Source organism: Mercenaria mercenaria, chromosome 3 (genome assembly GCF_021730395.1).
Source record: "Mercenaria mercenaria strain notata chromosome 3, MADL_Memer_1, whole genome shotgun sequence".
In the NCBI taxonomy this organism is placed as follows: domain Eukaryota; kingdom Metazoa; phylum Mollusca; class Bivalvia; order Venerida; family Veneridae; genus Mercenaria; species Mercenaria mercenaria.
In genome coordinates, this window is record NC_069363.1 from 9,352,507 (window position 1) to 9,378,971 (window position 26,465).

General features: G+C 36.7%; 1 protein-coding gene across 1 annotated transcript; it reads left to right on the forward strand.

The window, feature by feature from the left end:
- Positions 1-10,815: 10,815 nt before the first annotated feature.
- Positions 10,816-25,990, forward strand: LOC123525475 (39S ribosomal protein L15, mitochondrial-like). Its single transcript, XM_045304544.2, has 4 exons — positions 10,816-10,999; positions 18,633-18,787; positions 21,862-22,027; positions 25,476-25,990. The coding sequence occupies exons 1-4, from the start codon at positions 10,898-10,900 to the stop codon at positions 25,935-25,937; spliced, it is 885 nt and encodes a 294-aa protein (XP_045160479.1). The 5' UTR covers positions 10,816-10,897; the 3' UTR covers positions 25,938-25,990.
- Positions 25,991-26,465: the final 475 nt, after the last annotated feature.

Here is a 26,465-nt window from a genome sequence, read left to right on the forward strand (position 1 = left end):
CCTAGCTGATAATGCCTGCAGCAACAGTGCTGAATCTTCAGAAAAGTCTTCAGCTCCAAGGTCACGGTCATTTGTGCTTCTATGGATTTAATACAACACTAGAAATGACAACAACATCATTAATACACCATATCTTCAATCTTGTAGGAATTTCCCTTGCCTGGTACTTTGGGGGGGGGGGGGGGGGGGAGGTTTATGGTAATCCAAGCTCCATGTCAGTCACTCAAGGGTCAAAGCAACTTTAAGAGGAATTACTCTTTTTAAATGGTGTTCAAATAAAGTGAAAGTTAAAAATTTCCTGAAGATCAAATTATGTGAAAAATGGTCAGTTTTTAGCTCACCTTAGCACAAAGTGCTCAGGGTGAGCTATTGTGATCGCTCCGTTCGTCCACACTTTCCTTTAAACAACATCTCCTCCTTAAGCACCTGGCCAATTTTGATGAAACTTCACAGGAATGTTCCTTGGATGGTCTTCTTTAAAAATTATTCAAAGAATTGAATTCCATAAGAACTGGTTGCCATGGCAATTGAAAGAAAAAACTTTAAAAATCTTCTTGTCCAAAACCACAGGTCCTATGTCTTTGATATTTGGTATGTAACATCATCTAGTGGTCCTCTACCAAGAGTGTTCAAATTATCCCCCTAGGGTCAAATATGGCCCCGCCCTGGTACATAGACACATATAGGGAAAAAACTTTGAAACTCTTCTGGTCCAAAACTACAGGGCCTAGGGCTTTGATATCTGGTATATAGCATCATCTAGTGGTCCTCTACCAACATTATTCAAATGATCTCCCTAGGGTCAAATATGGCCCTGTCCTAGAGGTCACATGGTTTATATAGGGAAAACTTTGAAAATCTTCTTGACCAAAACTAAAGGGCCCAGGGCGTTGATATTTAGTATGTAGCATCATCTAATGGTCCTCTACCAAGATTGTTCAAATTATCCCCTTAGGGTCAAATATGGTCCCGCCCTGGGTGTCAAATTGTTTATATAGACTTATATACAGAAAAACTTTGAAAATCTTCTTGTCCAAAACCACAGGTCCTAGGGCTTTGATATTTGGTATGTAGCATTATCTATAGGTCATCTACCAACTTTGTTCAAATTGTCCCTCACGGTCAAATATGGCCCCCACCCTGGGGTCACTTAGTTTATATAGACTTATATAGGGAAAATTTTGAAAATCTTCTTGTCAAAAACCACAGGTCCTATGGCTTTGAAATTTGGTTGTTGGCATCATCTAGTGGTTCTCTACCAAGATTGTTCAAATTATCCCCTGGGGTCAAATATGGCCCCGCCCTGGAGGTCACATGGTTTATATAGACTTATGTAGGGAAAACAATTGCCAATCAATAACTTGAGAACCACTTTACTCAGAATATTGAAACTTCAAAGGATGATTGGACATGCAGAGTAGATGACCCCTATTGATTTTGGGGTCACTCCATCAAAAGTCATGGTCACAGGGACCAGAATATGGAAATCCATTTCCAATCAGTAACTTGTGAGCCATTTAACCTAGTACCTTCAAACTTCATAGGGTGATAGAATATATAGAGTAGATGATGACCCCTATTGTTTTTTTAGTCACTCCATCAAAGGTCAAGGTCACAGGGGCCATCTGTCCGTCAAGCTTCATTTTCGCTCAATAACTGGAGAACCATTTGACCTAGAACTTTCAAACTTTATAGAGTGATAGGCCTTAAAGAGTAGATGACCCCAATTATTTTTGGGATTACTAGATCAAAGGTCAAGATCACAGGGGCCTGACATGGAAAACCGTTTCTGATCAATAACTTGAGAACCATTTGACCCAGAACCTTCCATCTTCATAGGATGTTGAAACTTCATAGGATGATTGGACATGTAGAGTAGGTGACCCCTAATAATTTTTTGGGTCACTTGATCAAAGGTCAAGATCACAGGGACCAGAACATGGGAAAAGGTTTCCAATCATTAACTTGAGAACCATTTGACCCAGAACCTTCAAACTTCATAAGATGATAGAACTTACAGAGTAGATGACCCTTCACATGAGCAAAGGTCAAGGTCACAGAGGCCTGAACATGGAAAACTCTTTCCTATCAATAACTGGAGAACCACTTGACCCAGAATGTTGAAACTTCATAGGATGATTTGAGATGCAGAGTAGATGACCCCTAATTATTTTGGGATCACTCAATTAAAGGTCAAGGTCACAGGGGCCAGAACATGGAAAACCGTTTCCAACCCATTACTTGAGAACCAATAGGCCCAGAATGTTTGTGGGATGATTGGACATGCCGAGTAGATGATCCTTATTGCAGCCAACCATCAGTGTATCTTTGACTTTCGCTCCTGTCCCCTATTGACTTCTTGCCTTTTACTACTATGTATTGGAGGAGACATGTGCTTTTCTACAAAAGCATCTAGTTGGTATGTAGCATCGTGTAGTAGTCCTTTACCAAGATTGCTCAAATTATCCCCCTGGGGTTAAAACTGGGGGAGGGGCACAAGCAACTAAACTCCAGTGAGCGATATAGGGCCATCATAGCCCTCTAATGTTTTTTTTTTCAGTTTTACAACCTTGGCCTCGGTTTAATCTTGTCCTTTGAGGTAAAGACCTTATGCTAATATTTTTATGTGTAATCATGTTCTTGATTTGGTAGTAATTTAAAAAAAAATAGATGTTAGCTTTAAAAATCCTAATTATGTAGAAATTGCAAAACACTTTTAAAATTTTACAATCCAGTTATCCTGTGTCTGTTGTGCTTAAGGAATGCATGTATTCCTTACCCAAATTAATCTGTTTTCCAAAACTAACTGACAATTTCTCTATATTTTCTTGATAACATCACTGAATCGCATGAATGACTTCAAAAAACTGAAGGACAATTAGCCTGGCTTTCGGGATGAAAGGTCTCGTGAATCTCAACTTGTGTATTTCATTCACATTCATACATGACCTTGCTAGCAGCATACTATGGGGCAGGTAGATGTCATCGGGGATTTTAGCAAGACATTTGATGTGGTTCGCCACTGTAGGCTTCTACCTAACTTAGTACATTATGGCACTAAGGATATAAATAGCCATTCTATGGCACTAAGGATATAAATAGTCATTCTATGGTAACCTTACACAACAGATAGTTGTAGATTATGTAGCCTTAGACATGGCCCCCGGAGTTGCTGTGGCTCTACAAGGTTCTGTTTTTATCTCTTCTCTACATAAACCCTTAGCCTGCTAAATTTCTAAAATGGGCAGGTCCATCATTCAATTTGGTCAATACCATTTATTATTCGAAGCGGTGTTCATTGAAATTTTATTTTGAATAGCGAACATTGCAGACTATGATCAGCAGGCTGATCTTGATCTGCACTGGTCGCAAAGGCAGAATAATTTGCCGCCAGCAGGCTAAAGGTTAATGACCTCCCTGTAGCTGTGCAGTCTCCTTTTCATCTATTCCCTGACAACGGACAGTTTAAGTCAAAATGCAGAAACTGCATTGCTGCAGAGAATCTGAACATTCTTGTTTGTAGGGGAGAGTATGCGGAAAATGTCTTTTAACATTGACAAATACCACCTTAAACATATTGTAAGGTCTAAGACGTAACTGAAGATAGTGTATTCTCAACATAACCAACCACTCTCTACGGTAAGGCAGGCTACCTACCATGGGGTCGAAGTAACATCTTGGTGATCATCACATGTTATAATTTCTGGTAAATCCAGTCAAAGTCTTAGATTCTTAAAGTACTACTTCCTCTGTTTTCGGTCATCTTGATGTCATGTATATTTCGTAGGAATAGCTTTAATTGTTAAGGTTACACTTATTTTCTCACAACTCTGCTGGGTACTCCTGGGTGGAATAAGTAGCCTAGGAGCCCTCAAGCAGCCTTTCACTTTTCCAACCCCCACGGATGGCATAATAGTTTAGCTATTTTGAAACTGTTAGTCATTAAGTGATAGTAGAAGAGGATTACTTTTAGTCTATGTACAGCAACATCAGATTAAGTGATAGTAGACGAGGATTACTTTTAGTCTATGTACAGCAACAACAGACAGACCATAAAGCCACTGGGCATATTAAATCAATGTAGTGTGAGGGGTACTATTTTGATATCTTATAGTGAAACCTGTTCAAGTTTTTATGTCATGTTCACTTGAGATTTTACACCTGGGTTTCTTAAACTGATACATGATTTCGCACAGGAACTTTCTTAGTTTTATATAGACTAAATATGCGTAGATAAAAGTGGTTAAGCAGATTCTAATCAAGTAATGGATTTGGTCGAAAGTTTAACAAATGATCATTTACACGTATGTGTGTTCACTGACTACTTAATACATGTTAAAATTTCAGTGTAGGTATTTCTCAAATTTGATTTTCCTATCTTGGTTGCCCAATCATGATATAGTCTATGCCTTCTTGCAACAACACGAGACAAAGATTTCTCAAATTTCGAATACATGGACTGCAATTTGAGCATAAAAGATTTCATTTTGCATCTAGTTGTCATTTACAGACCACCACCATCCCGGGGAAATGGACTTAAAATAGGAGACTTCCTTGAGAATGAATTGCCCAGTTTCCTATGTAGATTTGCAACAACTGACAAACAAATCATCATTGTAGGAGATTCAAACTTTCATATTGACATTCCGACTGACAGACACACAGCCAACCTTGTAAGTACTTTGGATGCACACGGAATGAGACAGCATGTTAATGAAGCCACTCACGTCGGTGGACACATCCTGGATGTTGTCATTACAAGAGATAACGATAACATCGTGTCAAACATTGAAGTCACTGATCCAGGTCTGTCTGACAATAGCGGTAAGGTCTCTCGCGATCATTTTTCAGTGACTTTCAAAGCAAAGGCTGCCAGACCTCCATCAGTGAGGAAACTGTTTCCTTTCGAAAACTTAGGGCAATTGATGTTGACTCATTCAAAGGGGAACTTCTGAACTCAGAGTCTTTGAAGGCAATCATTCCAATGAACTAAAGAACTACAGGCCTGTATCAAACCTACCTTTTGTCTCAAAAGTGCTGGAAAAGGTAGTAGATAAACGCATTGAGTGCCACCTGACTTCGAAGAACCTACATGAACAGCACCAGTCTACATACAGAAAGCATCACTCGACATAAACTGCACTTCTCAAAGTTCTACATGACATTCTTCAATCCCTGGATCAAAACGAAATCACAGTTTTGGTAATGCTTGACTTATCAGCTACGTTTGATACTATCGACCATGAAACGTTGCTAAAACACTTGGAAAAGGACTTCGGGATCATTGGAAAACCACTACCTACAGTGGATGACTTCTTATCTGAATGACCGCTACCAAACAGTCTCAGTAAATGGCGAACTGTCTACTCCAGTCCACATGAAATACAGTGTACCACATGGATCTGTCCTAGGACCGAAAAACTATATCATGTACACAAAACCCGTCGGTCAATCTGCAGAAGCCATGGACTGAATCATCACATTTATGCTGATGACTCACAACTATACTTGTCGTTTAAGCCAAAATAAAGTCTCTTGGGTGCATCAGGACATGCTGAAGCTCAATACAGACAAAACTGAGGTCATATTGTTTCACACAAATCACACAAAAATACCCGAAGATATCTGCGTGAAATTAGGACCCTCTCGGATTAAACCATCAATTTGTGTGAAGAATCTCGGTGCTAGAATGGATTCAAACATGGTCACGACTCAGCATATTAACTCTCTATGTAGAGCTAGTTATGCACAACTTCGGCAAATTTATAGGCCACATTAGGCAGTACATCACAGCTGATGCTACCAAGTCTCTTGTGAACTCTCTGGTTACATCGAAAGTAGACTACTGTAACTCGCTGCTGTATGGAATTTCCAAAGTCACACTGCAAAAACTTCAATGTGTACAAAACACAGCGGTCCGCATCATAACCAAGACTCCGCGATACAATCACATCACACCAGTCTCGAAGAAGTTGCATTGGCTTCCGCGGTTCAACACCGAATTGAGTTCAAAATCTTGAAACTTACATACAAATTCATGCACAATGAATCTCCCATGTACGATGTCGATATGCTGGATATGTACAAGCCTAGTAGAGACTTAAGGTTGGCAAATGACCCAGTGTCTTTGGTTGTTCCGAGGAGTCGAACAGTAAAATATGGTGACAGAAGTTTCAAATGCGAAAGCTAAGCAGAAATGAATGGATGAAATTTGTCTTGAAACAGTAAGAAAAAAAACATAAAGCATGGTCACGATATGTACACACATTAGACAGATTTGATTATAGGAAATATTGTCAATCTCAAAATAAGTGCACAAAATTTGTTAGACATGCTAAGAGGAGGTTTGAGAAAACATTGCTTCAAAAATGAAAGAAAATCCTTAAGGTTTTTGGGGATATATTAGACAGAGAACAAAATCACGGGTTGGAATCTTAGATCTTAAAGATGAAAATAATGTGCTTATCACAGATGATTATGACAAGGCTAACTTATTATATCTACATATATGGCCTAAATCTGGTGGTTGCTACATACCCTAGTACTTTTGTTACCAGTAACAAATGTTCTGTGTCTTAGTAACAAAATGTAACATTAGAACCATGCAGACATATAGTTATAAAAGTAAAATATACTTTCATCTACGGGCTCCTCAGTAACACTAGTAACAAAAGGTAACAGCCTATATACTTCTAGTAACAAAAAGGGCACAAGTGGTAACATCCACTAAAGTTATAAAAGTAAATATTCTTTCATCTACAGACCCCTTAGTAACACTAGTAAAAAAAGGTAACTGCCTGTATACTTCTAGTAACAAAAAGGGCACAAGGGGTAACATCCACTACAGTTATAAAAGTAAAATATACTTTCATCTACAGACCCCTTAGTAACACTAGTAACAAAAGGTAACAGCCTATATACTTCTAGTAACAAAAAGGGTACAAGGGGTAACATCCACTAAAGTTATTAAAAGTAAAATATACTTTCATCTACAGGCCTCTTAGTAACACTAGTAAAAAAAGGTAACTGCCTGTATACTTCTAGTAACAAAAAGGGTACAAGGGGTAACATCCACTAAAGTTATAAAAGTAAAATATTCTTTCATCTACAGACCCCTTAGTAACACTAGTAAAAAAAGGTAACTGCCTGTATACTTCTAGTAACAAAAAGGGCACAAGGGGTAACATCCACTACAGTTATAAAAGTAAAATATACTTTCATCTACGGGCTCCTTAGTAACACTAGTAACAAAAGGTAACAGCCTATATACTTCTAGTAACAAAAAGGGCACAAGGGGTAACATCCACTACAGTTATAAAAGTAAAATATACTTTCATCTACGGGCTCCTCAGTAATACTAGTAACAAAAGGTAACAGCCTATATACTTCTAGTAACAAAAAGGGCACAATGGGTAACATCCACTTAAGTTATAAAAGTAAAATATACTTTCATTTACAGGCCTCTTAGTAACACTAGTAACACAAAGGTAACAACCTATATACTTCTATATTACATCAGATTTTAGGCCTCACCAAATTAAAAAGTTGTTCATCGGATTTGCCGCTCGTATTTTTTTCAGAAACACAAAAATGACCCACTTTTTTTTGTTTTTGGCTTGCGCTCGCCCCATTGAAAAAAATCAAGTCAAAATTTGTTGGTGCGCTACTTTTTACGGACGTAACAGTGTACAAATGCTTATAATTCCAGTCCCAGATTGTTCTAAAATGGACTTTAATCACAATAAATACATACTGCACGCACACATCGTCTATATTATATCATAATACTTATATTTAGTTGCATTAAGGTATTAGGCCCCTAATAGTAATGTTTAAAAAATGGCATTTGCTTTGTATAATCTTACAGTTGCCCGTGATTCGCACTCTGTTGCAAAATTTAAAAACTTTTACCGTGCCGTTTTTTATAAATTTTGTGTAATTTATGGTATTTCCTTAAGCTAAAGTAGAGACAAATTTCAAAATGATGGCTTTTATCTAAAACGTTTGCAGAGAATTTATTAAACCATTATTTTTTATGAAAGAAACCTCAAACTATTGGTTAACAATTATAAAACATAAAAAAAAAACAGTCAATATCATTTTTTCTAGGGTGCCTCAAGTTAACAAAATCATGACAGGTTTGTTTCGTGTTGAGAAAGGGATTGCTCTCCTTTAATAGTGTATACAATGTGATTTAACGTTGAGCAAAATTTAAGGATGATCTTGTTTTAATTACTATTCCTTTTAATCTTTTAGGAATGTATATATATATATATATATATATCTATATATATATATATATATATATATATATATATATATATATATATATATATATATATATATATATATATATATATATATATATAGAGAGAGAGAGAGAGAGAGAGAGAGAGAGAGAGAGAGAGAGAGTTTGAGAAAAAATATGAGATATTCCCTATAGTCAGGCACTGCGAATCCGCCGTATATGCTCAGACACAGAAACGTATCAAGAAAGAACAGAGGAGCTATCAAAACACCTCCTAAAAAGAGGCTATTCCTCAGACTGCGTTCTCGCTGCTACCGAAAAAGCACTTGCATTCTCAAGGGAAGTACTGCTACAATACAAACACAAAACAACTGAATCAAACAAACGCACACCTTTTGTGGTCACGTACCATCCAAATCTGCCAAACATACGTGCAACTGTAGACAGACACTGGCCTACAATTGAGTCATCACAGCGGCTCAGTCGTATGTTCCCTGAGAAACCCCTCATCGCATACAGAAGGCCTAAAAGTCTGCGAGACATTCTAGTTCGGGCCAAAGTCAAGTCGGCTACAGACACAACCAGTTCAGGCAGTCAGGTCCTTGTGGGCCCCAAGATGCCAAACATGCACTTCCATGCCAAGCACCAGTACATTCCTTCCTCCAATGGAAGCAAATCTGCAGTTAAAGGAGTGGCTAATTGCAAAACAGAAAATGCCATATACCTTATGACATGCAGGAAGTGCAACAAAAAATATGTCGGGGAAACAAAACAGACGCTAGCAAAGCGAATGAATCTCCACAGATCTGACTGGAAAACACGCAAATCAATCGGTCGCCGGTAGTGAACATTTTAACATGGAGGGTCACACCTTTACGGATATCCTACTATGTTGCATTGAATTCAATGACAGATGGATGGATAAGCAAAGAAAGGAAAGAGAAACCTACTGATCCGCCGTTCAACACCTTACAACCTATAGGCATCAATAAGGAGACTAGATTAGCCTGCTGAAGCATTATTTTCCCACTAAGATTAAAAACACAGATACTAGTAGTTCATTTTAGCAGATATTAAATCACTTTAGGCAATCGGACACAGTTTTAATTAACATCGACCACAACATAGATTTTCTTTTTCCGCTACCTTCTCTATTGAAAACGGCGTTAAACACAAAACCAATGAACGAAATCCTCAGGAAAAATACAGGGAACCAATCAAAAACGCTCTATTTTTATAAAACCGCTATTTTTATTTATCACTCATTCTGTTGATCGATATGTTCATTGAGCATTTATATATCGAACTATACAGGCGGTATTTACGCCGTTGCTGTGTTGTTTTGATTTATGCTACCCTTGACAAAGGCTTTTTTAAAAAGCCGAAAGCGCTCGGGTTTATAATTAAACTTTTGACACTGTTTGAACATATATTTTTTCTCATACTCTATAATTTTATCTTATGTTCTTGTATCCTTCCGGGATCCAGTGTGTTTGAAAGGGATTCGTTGATGTTTTTTCTTTAATATCTCACTTATATATATATATATATATATATATATATATATATATATATTATATATATATATATATATATATATATATATATATATGCGTTCTTTAATGTCTTTGTAAAGCACTTTCGAACGCACATATTTTGTATGAAAAGAGTACTATATAAATGTGGTATAATAATAATAATAATAGTCATTTTAGCAGGTGTATAAATTCAATAAACACACTTTGCCTAAGAAATCACATGAATATAAGAACTACTGTATTATATTTGTCAAATATATGTATGTACATTCACAAATAGATCTGGCCGAAATTCATTAGAAATGGAAGTTTGTAAAATTCTTATTACATCCCTTTACCTATCTTGGCTGTGCAACTAGGATAGATTTGAAATAAATGATATCCAAAGCTACATACTAATTTAAAACTTGCCTGTTCAGATTGTTTAAATATATCAAATGGAAATGTAAATTTAGAAATTATATTATATTGAAATCAAAAGCAATAGTCCACTTTTTGAATACTTTTCATATTAAAGGGAAATAATAAAATAACAAAACATAATTCCTACCAGGGATCTATGATATGGGTCATTTTGTTCCTTAAATAAATCCCTAATAGAATATACTAAAGATAAAAAATGCACAGGTACTTTGCGGCTGGAAATAAAGCTGCTGTGTTGACTACCCGCCGTGATTTGACCATTATTTCCTTTAGTAACCAAATTATCCACAGCTTTCGAATTAAATGCTTCTTTAAAATATTAAGAATTCGCCGATGATATTTAAAAAAGAATGACAAGGTTTCTCATTTTAATATCATTGGAAAATTCTGGATATTAAAAAAAACAACATTTAAATTGATTAGTTGTTGGTTATTTGGTGACTGAGTATGTAAAGATTTTCAAATAGGAGAAATAACGTCAAATCACGGCGGCTAGTCAACACAGCAGCTATAATTATCTCCAGCCGCAAGGTACCTATGAAAAAATGTCATAAAAATTTTGCTCACCGTTAAAATATTTAGTAGTTTAATACCTTTAGTGCCTTTCGGTCTACATCCATTTGCACGATTGGTCAAAATTATGCACCGGAAAAACACGACCTCCAAAAAAATTGAAAATTGCTGAAAAATGGCATCTAAAATTCCAGAAAAAGCGTTGAATTTGATTCGAAATATGCCTCGAGTTAAACTCAACTCTCTTAAACCTTTACCAGGAGAATACACAATTGGGGTGAGTTAAAAGAAATTTCGAAGTGAAGTAGTATTCGGATAGATTTGCTTTGACACTTACAATACAATACAATACAATAAGTTTTATTTTAAGTCGGCAAGAAGGAAAGATTACAAAACATAACCTCTGAAGAGCTTTTGAACCGACTATACAACAAATTAAAACAAGTTTAACAAAGTTATAAAAGAGCTACAAAAGAGAAATTATTAAGGTGATGTCACTTTTTGAATTTCCGGTGAATAACAAAAAACCAAAGAATATTCAGTTCTTTCCAAAAACCGTTATATCATGATTCAACCAAATAGTTTCCTATGTCTACCAGAAAGGAACAATTTTTATATCTTAATATTGAGATTTGGTACCTTTATAACAGACAATAAACTAAAACAATAGACATTCATATGTGACGTCGGTGAGCTCAACAAAGCAATTTCAAGCACAAATATTAAAGTGGAATGTAAAGTAAGTTACACATTACAATATCCGTCTAAGATACTTTCAAAAACAATGCACTTGCAGAATAGAGAGATAAAAATAATTTTGACAGCTCGTGAAAACTAATGACAAATTTTGACAGGTATACGATGACTCATGACCTAATTAATTTTTTTCTGTTATTTCTAACTTCCAGTTTGATTTTCATAAAATGGGTATTCTTTATTGTAGCTTACAACTCATACATTAAAACAATAAAAGAATATAGTGTTACCTCACTGTTGTTTTGTCTATCCATCTCTCGTACGAATTCCTATTGTTTCAGTCATTTGTCAGTAATTAGAGCAACTCACAGTGTTGCAATCATACAAAACACATCCCTTATTTTTACATAGATATTGAGGATTTATCTAATGAGCACATGTATTGGAAACACAATTTCAATACCGACTGTGTATTGTAATAATGCTAAACTATCTCAGTCGTGACGTCTCCTTAAGCACACTAATTTAAATAGAACTGGATGAGCATACGTGTAATAATACAAACGTGTGTTAAAATCTGTGTTGAAGCTGCTGATCTAGACACTGCTGTCTTAAAACTGCCATAAGAAAGGAAAATAAGATCTGCAATACAAAAAAACAACACAAAAGTGTATGCTTAAGAAATGGTGATAAAAACTGTATCCCCCCAAATCAGATTTGGAAAGAACTGATCAGCAACTTCCTCACAGTAGCAAATGACAAACAACATGAAAGAGAGCATGTCAAATATACAGACAGTGTACAATACAATAATAAGCACAGAAGCTTACAAGCAAGCAGATAGCACACACTAAGCATTAGCCAAACAAGGTAAGCAGAGGCGATAGCATGTTATTAAACTACAAAAAACCCCAAAACATGGCAAACTCAAGACATAATAATAGGCAAAAACAAAAGGAAAAGCAAAACAAAACATCAAAACAGGCTAATCAAACACTTTGACTGAGGTCAGCAGGGGTTTCATTTACCAAGAGGGGAGGGGGCCCAGGCCAATGATTTGAGGAAAATAGCTCGGTATTTGGGCAAAGGAGAATAAAATCCTGATGTAAAGTATTTTTATGCCCCCGAAGGGAGACATATATTAGTTTTCAACTGTCCATCCGTTCGTTCGTTAGTTTGTTCGTCACAACGTTAACTTTTTGCATGAAGGCACTTTACTCACGAACCACTGCACCCAGGACCTTCAAACTTCACATGCTGATAGAACTTATTGAGTACACGACCCTTACTGACTTTGGGGTCACCACGTCAAAGGTCAAGGTCACAGGGGCCAATGTTAACTTTTTGCACGAAGGCACTTTACTTGTGAACCACTGCATCCAGGAGCTTCAAACTTCACTGCTGATAGTACTTTTTGAGTACATGACCCCTACTGACTTTGGGGTCACCAGGTCAAAGGTCAAGGTCACAGGGGCCAATGTTAACTTTCTGCATGAAGGCACTTTACTCGCGAACCACTGCACCCAGGACCTTCAAACTTCACGTGCTGATAGTACTTATTGAGTACACAACTACTACTGACTTTGGGGTCACGAGGTCAAAGGTCAAGGACACAGGGGCCAATGTTAACTTTTTGCATGAAGGCACTTTACTCGCGAACCACTGCACCAAGCAGCATTCCCATTCACGCAAAAATCCGCGTAATTCACGCATAAAAAGTCACTTGCATGCAAGTTTTAAAATTCCACGGGTACAATGCACGCGTAAAAAATCTGACAGAAAATACATTGTTCGTCGATAAAGAGCCGAAATTCAAGTAACCAGACATTATTTTTGATCCGTACACGCAAATTACCGCAATACACACTGTTGACAATTTGCTACATGTCAAGACGAGTTGAATTTACATGCCGATAGCATGATTTAAGCTCCGCCTACTCCAGGTACTTGTGAGATTTTCGCGAGAACTGTGACAGCGAATCAAATAATTTGTAAAACTAGACCTGATAGTATTCAGCCAATCAACGACGCAGTTGCATCTTTGACACTTTCCGATAATTGTCAACATGTGCGAGTGCAAAAATAACGATTTTGTACGTTTTTTCAACAAGTTGTTGAATAATTTATTATTACGTGGTCAGCTGGCGTCCACTACACAATTATTTGGTCTCCATTGTAAAAGAAAGACCCGTAAACTGCTTGTTTATTAATATTTACAAAATGACCGGTTGACTTTCATCGGGCAATTTTTCATTTTTATACGAGTCCGATACTGTTCATGCTAAATAAGTAATACCCGCCGAGTTTTTATTTTATTACATTTTTTTTTGTTTTTTGTTGCTATAATGTTGCAGCAAGATATAGCAGCAAAAAAAAATGTTATAAAAACTGTGCGGGTGATACTTATCAGCGTCTGCTTGAATTTTTGAAAATGTTTTTTTTTTCAGAACTATGGAATAAAGAAAAACTCTTTGCATGGAAAATGATTATCTAAGAAAATGAATAGTCACATCAATAGTTTTTATCCATATTGAAACAAGAAAATTATAGCCATCTTTTCAAATTGCTTCACAAGCTTGCTGGGTGTGTGTGGTGGTGGGGGGGGGGGCCTTACTGAGTTAGAAATGATGTTCATAAATTTCTGTTTTTCAACTAGAAGTCTCTCCACTTTTCTTTAAGGAGAAGTGACTTTTTGCTGTATCCCTGTGGTGCATGTGTAAAACAAACCACTGCCATTAACACAGGCTGAATAAAAGTGTCACTTCCCTAATACTTCTTTATAATTTTGTTTCAGTTGGAACATTTTTTTCAGGTTATATAGGTTACATAACTTAAAACAGTTACACCCCTGACTGAAATGTACCCAAATGAAGTCAAAATGTACCCACTTGTGAAAGTCAAAATGTGCCCATGGTTTTGACCAAATTTTCTGAGGGGAAGGGGCCTGTTAACAGCCCCTATTATAGAAGGGAAAAAAATCCCAGGTCAGCCCCCCTCCCACACTCCGCAGCGGGCGCTACGCCCTTGCGATATGTTAGCAAATATTTTTAGTCTTTTAAAACACGCTGAGCATAGGTATCGATCATCTTTTGTTTAAAAAAAAAAAATTCAACATGATTTAGAAATTGCCATTTACTGTTAATGCAATAAGATTCCAAAATACTGTGTCTCCCCCCACTGGGGGAGGGGGAGACATATTGTTTTTGCCCTGTCTGACCGTCTGTACGTCACACTTCATTTTCGATCAATAACTGGAGAACCATTTGATCTAGAACCTAAGGTTCAAACTTCATAGGGTGGCAGGGCTGCTGGAGTAGACGACCCCTATTGTTTTGGGGATACTCTGTTAAAGGTCACAGGGGCCTGAACATTGAAAACCATTTCCCATCAATAACTTGAGAACCACTTGACCCAGAATGTTGAAACTTCATAGGATGATTGGTCATGCAGAGTAGGTGACCCCTATTGATTTTGGGGATACTCTGTTAAAGGTCAAGGTCACAGGGGCCTGAACATTGAAAACCATTTCTGATCAATAACTTGAGAACCACTTGACCCAGAATGTTGAAACTTCATAGGATGATTGGTCATGCAGAGTAGATGACCCCTATTGATTTTGGGGTCACTCTATGAAAGGTCAAGGTCACAGGGGCCTGAACATGGAAAACCATTTCCAATCAATAACTTGAGAACCACTTGATCATGAATGTAGAAACTTCATATGATAATTGGAAATGCAGAGTAGATGACCCGTATTGATTTTGGGATCACTCTATTAAAGGTCAAGGTCACAGGGGCCTGAACATAGAAAACCGTTTCTGGTCAGTAACTTGAGAACCACTTGACCCAGAATGTTTAAACTTCATAGGATGATTGGTCAGGCAGAGTAGATGACCCCCAATGGATTTTTGGGTCACTCTGTTAAAGGTCAAGGTCACAGGGGCCTGAACATGTAAAATCATTTCCGGTCAGTAACTTGAGAACCACTTGACCCAGACTGTTGAAACTTCATAGGATGATTGGACATGCACAGCAGATGACCTCTATTGATTTTGGGGTCACTCTATTAAAGGTCAAGGTCACAGGGGCCTGAACATGGAAAACCATTTCAAATCAATAACTTTAGAACCACTTGACCCAGAATGTTGAAACTTCATAGGATGATTGGACATGCACAGTAGATGACCTCATGATCTTGATTTTGGGGTCACTCTATTATAGGTCAAGGTTGCATTGGACAGAAAATGGAAATCCTTCAAACTTCATAGAGTGATAGGACTTACAGAGTAGACGGTCCCTATTGTTTTTGGGGTCACTCCACCAAAGGTCAAGGTCACAGGGGGCTGAACACAGAAAACACTTTCCGATCAAATACTTGAGAACCAGAACCACTTGACCCATTGACTTCTTGCCTGTACGACTATGCATTGGGGGAGACATGCGCTTTTCCACAAAAGCATCTTCTAGTTTCAGTACATTTTACATGTCTAAGAAATACAAAATTCAAACAGAGCTTGGTAGGTGTAGCACTGTCAGATATACCAACAGAGCCAGGACAGACAATAATATGGTTTTAATGGATATATACTTGCCTGTGAAGTCAACTTTCCCAATGGCCGAGAAGTACAAATTTACAAAATGTAAGGCACTGGTTTGTGATGCTGCATCTTTTTGTAACTAAGGGTTCGCTTCCTGTTCCTGATGTGGATGATCTTTTTATGCCCCCGAAGGGAGGCATATTAGTTTTCAACCGTTCGTTCGTTAGTCACAACGTTAACTTTTTGCATGAAGGCACTTTACTCGCGAACCACTGCACCCAGGACCTTCAAACTTCACATGCTGATAGTACTCTTTGAGTACACGACCCCTACTTACTTTGGGGTCAAAGGTCAAGGTCAAAGGGGCCAACGTTAACTTTTTGCATGAAGGCATTTTACTCACGAACCACTGCACCTAGGACCTTCAAGCTTCACATGCTGATAGTACTCATCGAGTACACGACCCATACTGATTGGGGTCACCAGGTCAAAGGTCAAGGTCACAGGGGCCAACATTAACTTTTTCATGAGGGCACTTTACTCGCGAACCACTGCACCCAGGACCTTTAAACTTCACATGCTGATAGTACTTATTGAGTACATGACCCCAACTAACTTTGGGATCACCAGGTCAAAGGTCAAGGTCACAGGGGTCAATGTTAACTTTTTGCATGAAGGCACTTTACTTGTGAACCACTGCACCCAGGACCTTCAAACTTCACATGCTAATAGTACTTATTGAGTACACGACCCCTATTGACTTTGGGGTCACCACGTCAAAGGTCAAGGCACTGCTAGGGCATTTGTCACCATTAGTGACAGCTCTTATTTTCTTTAAAAATAATATTGCTATTTTGATGTTTATCATTAAAAAGAAAGGGAAAATATTATATTTGGAAAAAAGTATTGGCCATAGACTGATAGAGGGTAGCAAACCTGCAGCCTTTACAAAAAAGTGCAGCATTACAATCCAGCATCTTGGACCTCTTGCATTTTGGAACTTGACTTCTAATTTGTTATAACAGTAGATGTAAACTATTGCTTATTTTAGAATACATGTAGCTAAGGTTTTCTGGCTTCTTTGCTAAACTGACAAAAAATCAAACCATGTTTGACTAGTGTATTGTTTTGGCAAATTAATTCTGAGATGAAAACATGTGTCTCTATCAGTGTGACCATTTTTTACTCCCCACTGTGTCAAAGACCCGGGAAGCATATATTGTTTGAACTGCCTTTCTATCCTTCAGTCCGTCCATGTGTCACACTTCCTTGTTTACTCAACTCCTCCTACAGTTTCCGGCCAACTGAAATGAAACTTGAAAAGTTTACCTCATTAACAATTTTACATAAAGTGTATAAATCCTGCACAATAACTCAAATGATAACATGTTTGATAATTATGAGTTTTCTTCATTAAAACATTTCAATACAGAAAATATTTTTTTATAACATTACAGTATGAACTTAACATCTGTCATTGACAACCGTTTTGAGTTCAACGATGCATGAGAACCATAACAATCAAACAATAATATAAACATGCTGTCATTTAAATTATCGTACAGGAGTAGTACATGCACATATTATTTATACAGCTGTTTTAGCTCACCTGAACTTTGTTCAGGGTGAGCTATTAGTATGATATAGATGGATGGTCTATCGTCCTGCATCAAGATACTACTATACTACATTATGTCCTCGTAAGGTTTCAGTTTAACTGAAATGAGACTTGGTATACATGTCATCAGCATGAAGTAGATATGTGCATATTGTGAGGACTTCTGTGTCTGAATACCACTAAATCAGAACATTGTGTACTTTACTTCTACAGTTTATATCCAGTTATTATGAAATTTTGTGTACATCATCAGTATGATGTGGATACGGGCCTATTTTTTGGACTTTTCTGTCCAATTATTTTTTCTAGGGTTATGACCATTTTGTTATAGTTTATCCGAAAACTGCGTTTTTCTCAACTTCTTCAGTTTCCATCCTTGATATTACATGTACAACATGAAGTGGACATTCACAAATTATCAAAACTTTTATATCTGTTTATTTTTTTTGCAGTTTAATACAGTCCTGTTGTTGACTTTATTCATTATTCTATCAAGCATCTTCAGTTGGTATGTGTCATACAATGTTTCCAGGTCTGACACTCTTGCCTGTGATGTAAACATGTTTAAAATTGGTTGCTGTTCAATAGTTTCAATCTTGGCACTGTAGGGGTCCCTATTTCCCTGTTTTTAACATGGCCGACTTTAACTCACTTGCCCTTCATTGTTGTGGGTCCAGAAACCTTTGAGTGTAGAATAAACCTCCTTGCAATCTCACGGAAGGTGGTTAGGTCTATCCAGGTGCTCCCCTGAGGCCTCCCCCACCCCCTTCCCCACCTGCTTCAAATGCTACATGAGTTGTACCTGATTGGTTCTTCCTCCACACAAGGAGAAGTTGGAAAATTGTGTATTATCATGAAAAAAAGAAACTGAATTACCTCCCTTCTTTAGAGGAATTTAGTTATTGCATAATTATTTTCTTTGTTTCTAGGAATGATATATAAAACTATGTAATTTTGTTATTGTCATTAAGATTTAAGTTACCAAAAAGAATGTGAAAAAGATAACAATATTCATAATCATTTAAAAAATTTGGACTAATGAAATATTTTCTATCCAGAAAAAACGAAGAAGAAATAGACACAGTGGGTTTAAAAGTGGGCGTGGGGACAAAGGTCAAGGCCAGAGAATGACATTGCCTAGGATTGGATTTGAAGGTGGAAATACTCCATTCTATTTAAGAATTCCAAAAGAACCGTATTACAAAGGACATCAGTAAGTAATTATGTACATGCTTTTATAATGTTTAGTCGGTTTGTAATATTTTCGTATATCATTTATGGCAGTGAAAGAATTTCCCTGATCAACTAAAAAAACAGAAAGATTTGAATAGATTTGTTTTAATATTTGATCAGATGGCAGCCAGTTTTTCTCCATGACAACGTTTAAGAAAATGGCTTATTCAAAACATTTTTAGCTTGACTATTCCAAGAATAGTCTGAGCTATTCTACTCACTCTGGTGTAGGCATCACACCTTAAAGTTTTGCATGCAAGTATGTATAGCTATCATTTAAAGGTATATAGCTTTGAAACTTATTTTTTCTTTGCTCAAGGTGAACTTTTGTTAACGCCCTGTGTCAGCTGTCTTCGTCGTCGTCCGTTGTCAACAATTTGACTGTTAACACTCTAGAAAGACAATTTTGGCCTAGTCTTAATGAAACTTGGTCAGAATGTTACTCTCAATAAAATCTTAGACGAGTTCGATATTGGGTCATCTGGGGTCAAAAACTAGGTCACCAGGTCATATAAAGAAAAAGCTTGTTAACACTAGAGTCCACATTTTTGACAATATCTATGAAACTTGGTCAGAATGTTAACCTTGATGGTCTTTAGGTCAGGTTCAACTCTGGGTCAGGTGGGGTCAAAAAGTAGGTCACCAGGTCAAATCCAATCAATAACTTGAGAACCACTAGACCCAGAGAATGTTGAAACTTCATAGGATGATTGGACATGCTGAGTTGATGATCCCTATTGCAGCCAACCAGCAGTGTCTCTGACCTTTTCTCCTGTCCCCTATTGACTTCTTGCCTTTTACTACTATGCTTAGGGGGAGACATGCTCTTTTCTACAAAAGCATCTTCTAGTGTTTTTTTTTGCTATAAACACAAGAAAGCCATGATTTTTGTCCAGTCCTTATATGCATCTTTATTCCAAAACCAGTTCATCCGTCGGATCATAGATATTTTCCTCTTGATCTACATAGATCTTTGTCAAAAGATTGAAATTTAGGTATAAGTTAAAATCTGAGTTACTACATTGTAACTGAGGTCTTACCTCAGTTTATTTGATAGAAAAACCTTGTTAGCACTAGAGGCTATATTTTCTGCTTGATCATTATATATTTTTGTCTGTGAAATTCTGGTCATTTTTAAAACATGGTTACCAGTGATCAAAAGCTAGGTTACGAGGCCAAATCATAGAATAACCTCAAAAGTTTATTGTTTAACGTGGGTAGTCGAGGAAAGTCCCCACCTGGAATGGATGGAACAACTTATTTCCAGCCGAGCCAAAGGCAGGCGTCATATTTTCCTCCCCAGCGTCCAGTCTAGGCCGATACTGCTGGAAACAGTATCAATTTAGGTAAATCATACAGCTCTGAACACTAGGCATTATATCAGCCGCGACCGGGAAATCAACCCGGACTGCTGGCATTGAAGTCCAACCTGCTAACCACTGACACCGTTAACCTTGGTAACACATCAGAGGTCTTTTGCATGATCTTCATTAAATTTGTCAGATTGTTTGTCCAATTGACATCTATGTCAGATTTAAAAGGTTATATGGGTAATAGGTCAAGATCATTATACATCAAAATTTAATGATAAAAAATCATTGAATACGGTATCCTTTTAAGGTAGTTCTGCATGTTTTTCTACAATGTAGAATTTGATTAGACACTGATTTTCCAAAACTTCAGAATATACTTAAAAAAATCCAGCAGATAAAAATGATAGGGTCCTGTGCTTGATTTTTTGCCAGACTTATTTGAAAAATTTGGACCTAAAGGAACTTTTCATAATGCGAGTCTATGGGAAAATCATAACTTGCATAACATATTCGCAAACAGAAATTTTTCTGCAATGTACATGATGTAGATTTTAATGAAACTTCTCACAGTTGTAAGTAAAAGTATGGCCTATTATGTGGTGAAATAAAATGGATGGGTCCTTGTGCTTATGTTTGAGATATTTGACCATGATGATTAAAGTGACCCGTACATTTCACATTTTCATTTCTGTATGCGGAATCCAGGCCTTGTTCTACGTTATTATGCCATTACTTCCGGTTTATCAAACATGCAGAACTACGTTAAGGCCACATCTTGTACATGTACCAAATATTCAAAAGTAGCATAATCTATATTCATAGACACATTCTGGAGAAAAATTAATGTACCAAATATTAATTTTTCTCCAGAATGTGTCTCTGAATCTAGATTATGCTACTTTTGAAACTGGATTATCTAAGGTTAAAAATTAGGTAACTAGGCCAAATCATACTAAAACCTTTCATTCCCGATCTTCATGAGACTTTGTCAGAATGTTTGCCTGTTTAAATTCTAGAGTACATTTGTTACTGGATCTCTTGGGTAAAAAAACAAACTAGGTCACCAGGTCATATTATTGGAAAATATTGTCAACGATCTGTCTGATTTACAGAAGACTTGGTCAGAATGTTTGTTTTAATAAAATCTAGGCCAGATTAGATAGTAGGTTATCTGGGTTGAGAAATAAATCAGGTGAGCAATATGGGACCTTCAGGGCCCTATTGTTTGGTGCAGAAATCTTACAGATTTGTTAAAAATTGTGTATTAAAATGGTAGCATATGGCATTTGTTTTATTGATGCCTGAGTTTTTGCAATGATGTGTGGATGTAAAGTATAAAAACTTGTTTCAAAAAGAAAAATAAGTAAGATGCTATTGAAATTTTATTTTCTACATGATGATGTTTTACTCTTATTCAAGCTTGGGTGGCCTAATGGATAAGGCACCTGACCTGCAATATTGAGGTTGAAGGTTCAAGTCCTGTCATCATCAGTTCTTGTTTACTGTAGATGATTCACCAGCTAGTTAAGCACTGGTTACCTATTGCCTACCTACAAGTTTGTATGTGTCTCATATAAGCCAGTATGACTGGTCCTTTCAGTATGTGTGATACTGTTATACCGGTAATAAACAAACGCTTTTCTGTTATCGTGTACTTTGAAGGTATTCAAGCTCTTTAGAGAGACAAGTTACGTAAACAGTGTGCGAGCTCTTTCAAAGATGCAAATGATTTCTTTTCCAGTGTTCGCAGGGAATATCCACCATTTTCACTGCTGCAGTTGCAGCGGATGATTGACACCGGCCGTATAGACATTAACCAGCCTATTGATCTGACAACAATATGTAATACACACATTTACAAGATTAACCCTATGGACAAGGAATTTGGTGTAAATCTCACAGACGAGGTTGGTTTCTTATTGTATACTAGAATGTTATGTTAAATAGAATTGTGCATGACATTGTTAATTTGTATTTTTATACCGTGAAATCATTGCAGTCTCTTTTATTATAATTTTTTTGGGGGAAAAATTCCATTGTTTTGGTAAAAGTGACATTTGCATTGCAACATGACATTCATTGATTTTGATTGTTTAAGGCATTGGCCCCTAGATAGTTCTAAGACAAAAAAGGAGGTGTGAGGATATTAATGCTATATTTCTAAAGAAAGCTTTGAAATTTAATTCCTGACAGACTTTGTATTTTGGAAACACATTAGAATTAGTTGTTTTTACTCATTTTTACATTGAAAAAAAAAAAGCATTTGTAACGCTTTTCTAGAAGTAAACTGCCTGAATTATAAATATATTTTCTTAATGTGGTTAACACATAGTCCTATTTTAGAACAAAAAACTCATATTCTAATGTTCATAATATGACACCAAACTTCAATTTTAAAGATAGATTATTTTTAGTCAAAATCTGGAGGTAAGTGCCTTTAAAGATACAATAGATAGAAAATTTGTTTGTTGGAAACAACCATGTTTGTTTTGGGTTTAACGCCGTTTTTTCAACAGTATTTCAGTCATGTAATAGCGGGCAGTTAACCTAACCAGTGTTCCTGGATTCTGTACCAGTACAAACCTGTTCTCCGCAAGTAACTGCCAACTTCCCCACATGAATCAGAGGTGGAGGACTAATGATTTCAGACACAATGTTGTTTATCAAATAGCCATGGAGTACATACGCAACCATGAAATCAATGAAAATTAGTCCCTTACAGAAATTAAAGATTTTATGTTATTTTCATTCCTACGTGCTAACAGAAACATTTTGATAAGAATCATGCTGGGCTTCATTTATGCAAGTAGTAATGAATGGAACATCATGCTGCAATGCTCACTTACTAGTAAACTCATCAACCGTTACTTGGAGTAGAATATACAGTCTTTGACCTTCTTCTTAGTGTAACTGGCAGTCAAATCAAGCCATGTTAGATTAGTGAATATATGAATAGAAGTTTGCTTTTAGCTCACTTGAGCACGAAAATCTTCTGCTCTGACTCCATATAACTAGAGCCTTGATATTTGATGTGTGATATCAGGGTTTGACTGTCTACCATAGTTGTTCAAATTATTGCCCTAGGTTCAAAAATGGCCATGTTAATGTGTATGACATGTATATAATATTGACTTATATAACAGAAACTTCGAAAATCTTTTTCTCTGAATCCATAATAGCCAGAGCCTTGATATTTATATAAACCTAACTCTTTACTTGAACCACTATGTTATACAGACACACTTGGAACCTTTTACACAGGTGAGCGCTTCAGGGTCAATGACCCTCTTGTTTACAGGATTAACACCGTTTTACAGCATCAGTTTGTTCATGTTAAGGCAATCTGCACAAGTGCTAACTTGTTTCACGCAAGTACTGACAACTTCCACACATAAATCGGAGGGTTAATATTAGTTTTTAGGGAGAGCAGATTTACTGATCTTGGAACCTTCTTCTTAATGATTTGATAAAAAAAACCTAGTGCCTGAAATTATATGACTCCAGATCTGAATGTGGAGAAAATTGCAGTTACTTGCAGACTGGTTAGGTTAACTGCTTGTTGTTACTGAAATATTGTTGACCTAAAACAAACAAGCAAGAGGTGTAAGATGAATTACAAAAATTTTGTTTGTTTCATATTAAATCAGTTTGGAGAAAGCTGCGTAGATTTGGGATCAGATACACAACCTCTTGTTTCATAGTCTTACACTATTCCTGCTAAGTATACTGCCAGGGCTCTTTTTGAAGTGAATATAATATGTAGGATTCCGTTTCCTTGCTCCTCATTCTTGAAAGAAATTATATGAAAATGTTACAACTTGGCATAAAAAGAGCTACATAAGCAATAAAAAAGCAATATAAAGATCAAGCTATTTATTCACTTATGCAGATGAAGCATTTTCACTGCGGGACTAGTATAAAAATGTCAAGTATCAAAGACTGTGCATGCCAGAATTCATGAATTCATGTATATTGAGTTTCAGGTGTCCTGCAATATTCCTAGTGATCTGAATGTTTCTGTAACAAATGTTAACATCGATATTTTGCTTCTGATTTTGTTAGCTCACCTGAACTTTATTCAGGGTGAGCTATTAGTATTGGTGAATGGTCCGGCATCCATTGTCGGTCATCCTGCATCCTGTGTCTACATTTTTACTGAAACATCTTCTCCTCGAAACTACAGATCAGCATTACAGCAAACTTGGTTAGTAGCATCCTGGCATGGACCTCTTTTAAGTTTATTCATGAATCAAATGAATAACCTTGGCGGCTTTAAAGGGCTGCCAGGGCAAAAAATAGAAAAGCCTTCAAAAAACTTCTTCTGATGAACCGCTTGATAGATGGAGCTTCATCAAACTTGGATTATAGCATCATTATAAAGTCCTCTCAGTTTTGTTCAAATTGGGGCAGTCGGGCTAAACAAATACCTTTATACGACTTCTCATGAACCGCTCAATGTATCAAACTTTGTCTGTAGCATCGTTGTAAGGTCCTCTCCCAAATTTATTCAAATGGGGGTCAGTTGGCCATTTTAGGGGCCACTAGAGCTAAAAATAGAAATACCTTAAAATGACTTCTTCTCATTAACTGCTTGATGGATCTTCATCAGACTTGATTTGTAGCATGATTATAAGGTCCTCTCCCAGGTTTGTTCAATTTAGGGCACTTCTCTCCTTTTAGGGGGCACTAGAGCTAAAAAAAAAAATTCCTTTAAATGATTTCTGATGTAAACAGCTTGCTGGATCTTTCTCAGATTGATTTGTAGCATCAGTATAAGATGTTTAATTAGGGACACTTGGCCCCTTTTAGGGACTGTTCAAATTAAAGTTAGAAATACTTTTTAAAGACTTCTTCTCAAGAACTGCTTTATAGATCTTCATCAGACTTGGTCTATAGAATCATTATAAGGTCCTCTGTCAAGTTCTCATTATAAGGTCCTCTATCAAGTTCTTTCAAATGGGGGGCAGTCAGCCCTTTTTCGGGGCTGCTAGAGCTAAAAATAAAAAAACCCCCTTTAAATGACTTCTTCTCATGAATCGCTCAATGAATCGTCATCAAACTTGGTCTATAGCTTCATTATAATGTCCTCTCCCAAATTTCAAAATGGAGGTGGTTGGCCCCTTTTACTTGTTTTAGGGGCCACTAAAGCTAAAAATAGAAATATATTTAATTGACTTTTTCTCACTAACTGCTTGATAGATCTCTGTCAAACTTGATTTGTTGCATCATTATAAGGTTCATTACCAACATTTTTGTTCAAATAAAGGCACTTGGAACATTGAATTAAAACATTTGTTCTGATGAAGGACTTTTCACTTCCCAGACAGTAATGTTTTTGTGTCTTCCTATTTTTAGGGGGCAGAAATATTTACAGCAAAGATAAACATAGAGGTGCAATGGGCAGAAGAATCAACAATTGCTGCCATTGAAAGGAATGGTGGAATGATAACTACCAGGTACTTCAGCTCAGAATGTGTGGAAGCAATGTGTAATCCATTAAAGTTTTTCTCAAGGGGAATTCCTATTCCAAGATGCCCACTACCACCAGAGAACGCATTTGAATATTACACAAACCCTGATTTTAGGGGATACTTAGCTGATCCAGAAAAGGTGAAAGAATCTAGATTTAAACTAGCACAGAAGTATGGCTATGAAATGCCAAATTATGATGAGGACCTGAAAAAAGAGCTATTTGAAATGCGAAAGGATCCAAGGCAGATTTATTTTGGATTAAGTCCAGGTTGGATAGTTTGTCTGAAGGACAAAGTTATAATTAAACCTAAAGATCCAGAATATGAGGAATTTTACCAGTCATGATTATATATTCCAAACTGTTGCAGAGAATTTTTTAAATAAAGTGTTCAACAGCTTGTAATTGTCAGTATTTCATTATACGCATGTTTTGGAAAAACGCATGTATTATGTTATGGTGCGTGCATCTGAGTGTCTGTCTGTCTGTGTCTGTTTTTTTCTAGTGTTCGAAAATATTTTTCCATGTCATCATTTTTGTATATGTATGAAGACTGAAAAATAAATTAAAAAAAACCCACACACATAGCAGAGTAATACATCAATGAACTTTCATGAAATATAACACAAATGTAGATCGCTATTGGGCAGTGGCCTGTGCACATATTCATCAGGATCTGCAGTAATTGCAGAGTTATTGCTCGTATTTGTTTTAAAATTCATAAATTCCCCCACCATACACACACAAAAATAAACCAACGATAGCTCTTCATGAAGATACAAAATAAAGGTCACTTTAAGGCAGAGTTTTTATGCTCCCTTACGGGGAAGCATAGAGCCGCTTCGTCCTTCCGTCCAGAATTCTTGTCTGGAGTA

Bases quoted from the DNA above. Each gene is read 5' to 3' on its own strand.
- LOC123525475 (XM_045304544.2), top strand. From the start codon at position 10,898: ATGGCATCTAAAATTCCAGAAAAAGCGTTGAATTTGATTCGAAATATG. The intron at 18,788-21,861 runs GTAAGTAATTAT...TTTCTTTTCCAG, and splicing joins CCGTATTACAAAGGACATCA to TGTTCGCAGGGAATATCCAC. The intron at 22,028-25,475 runs GTTGGTTTCTTA...TCCTATTTTTAG, and splicing joins GTGTAAATCTCACAGACGAG to GGGGCAGAAATATTTACAGC.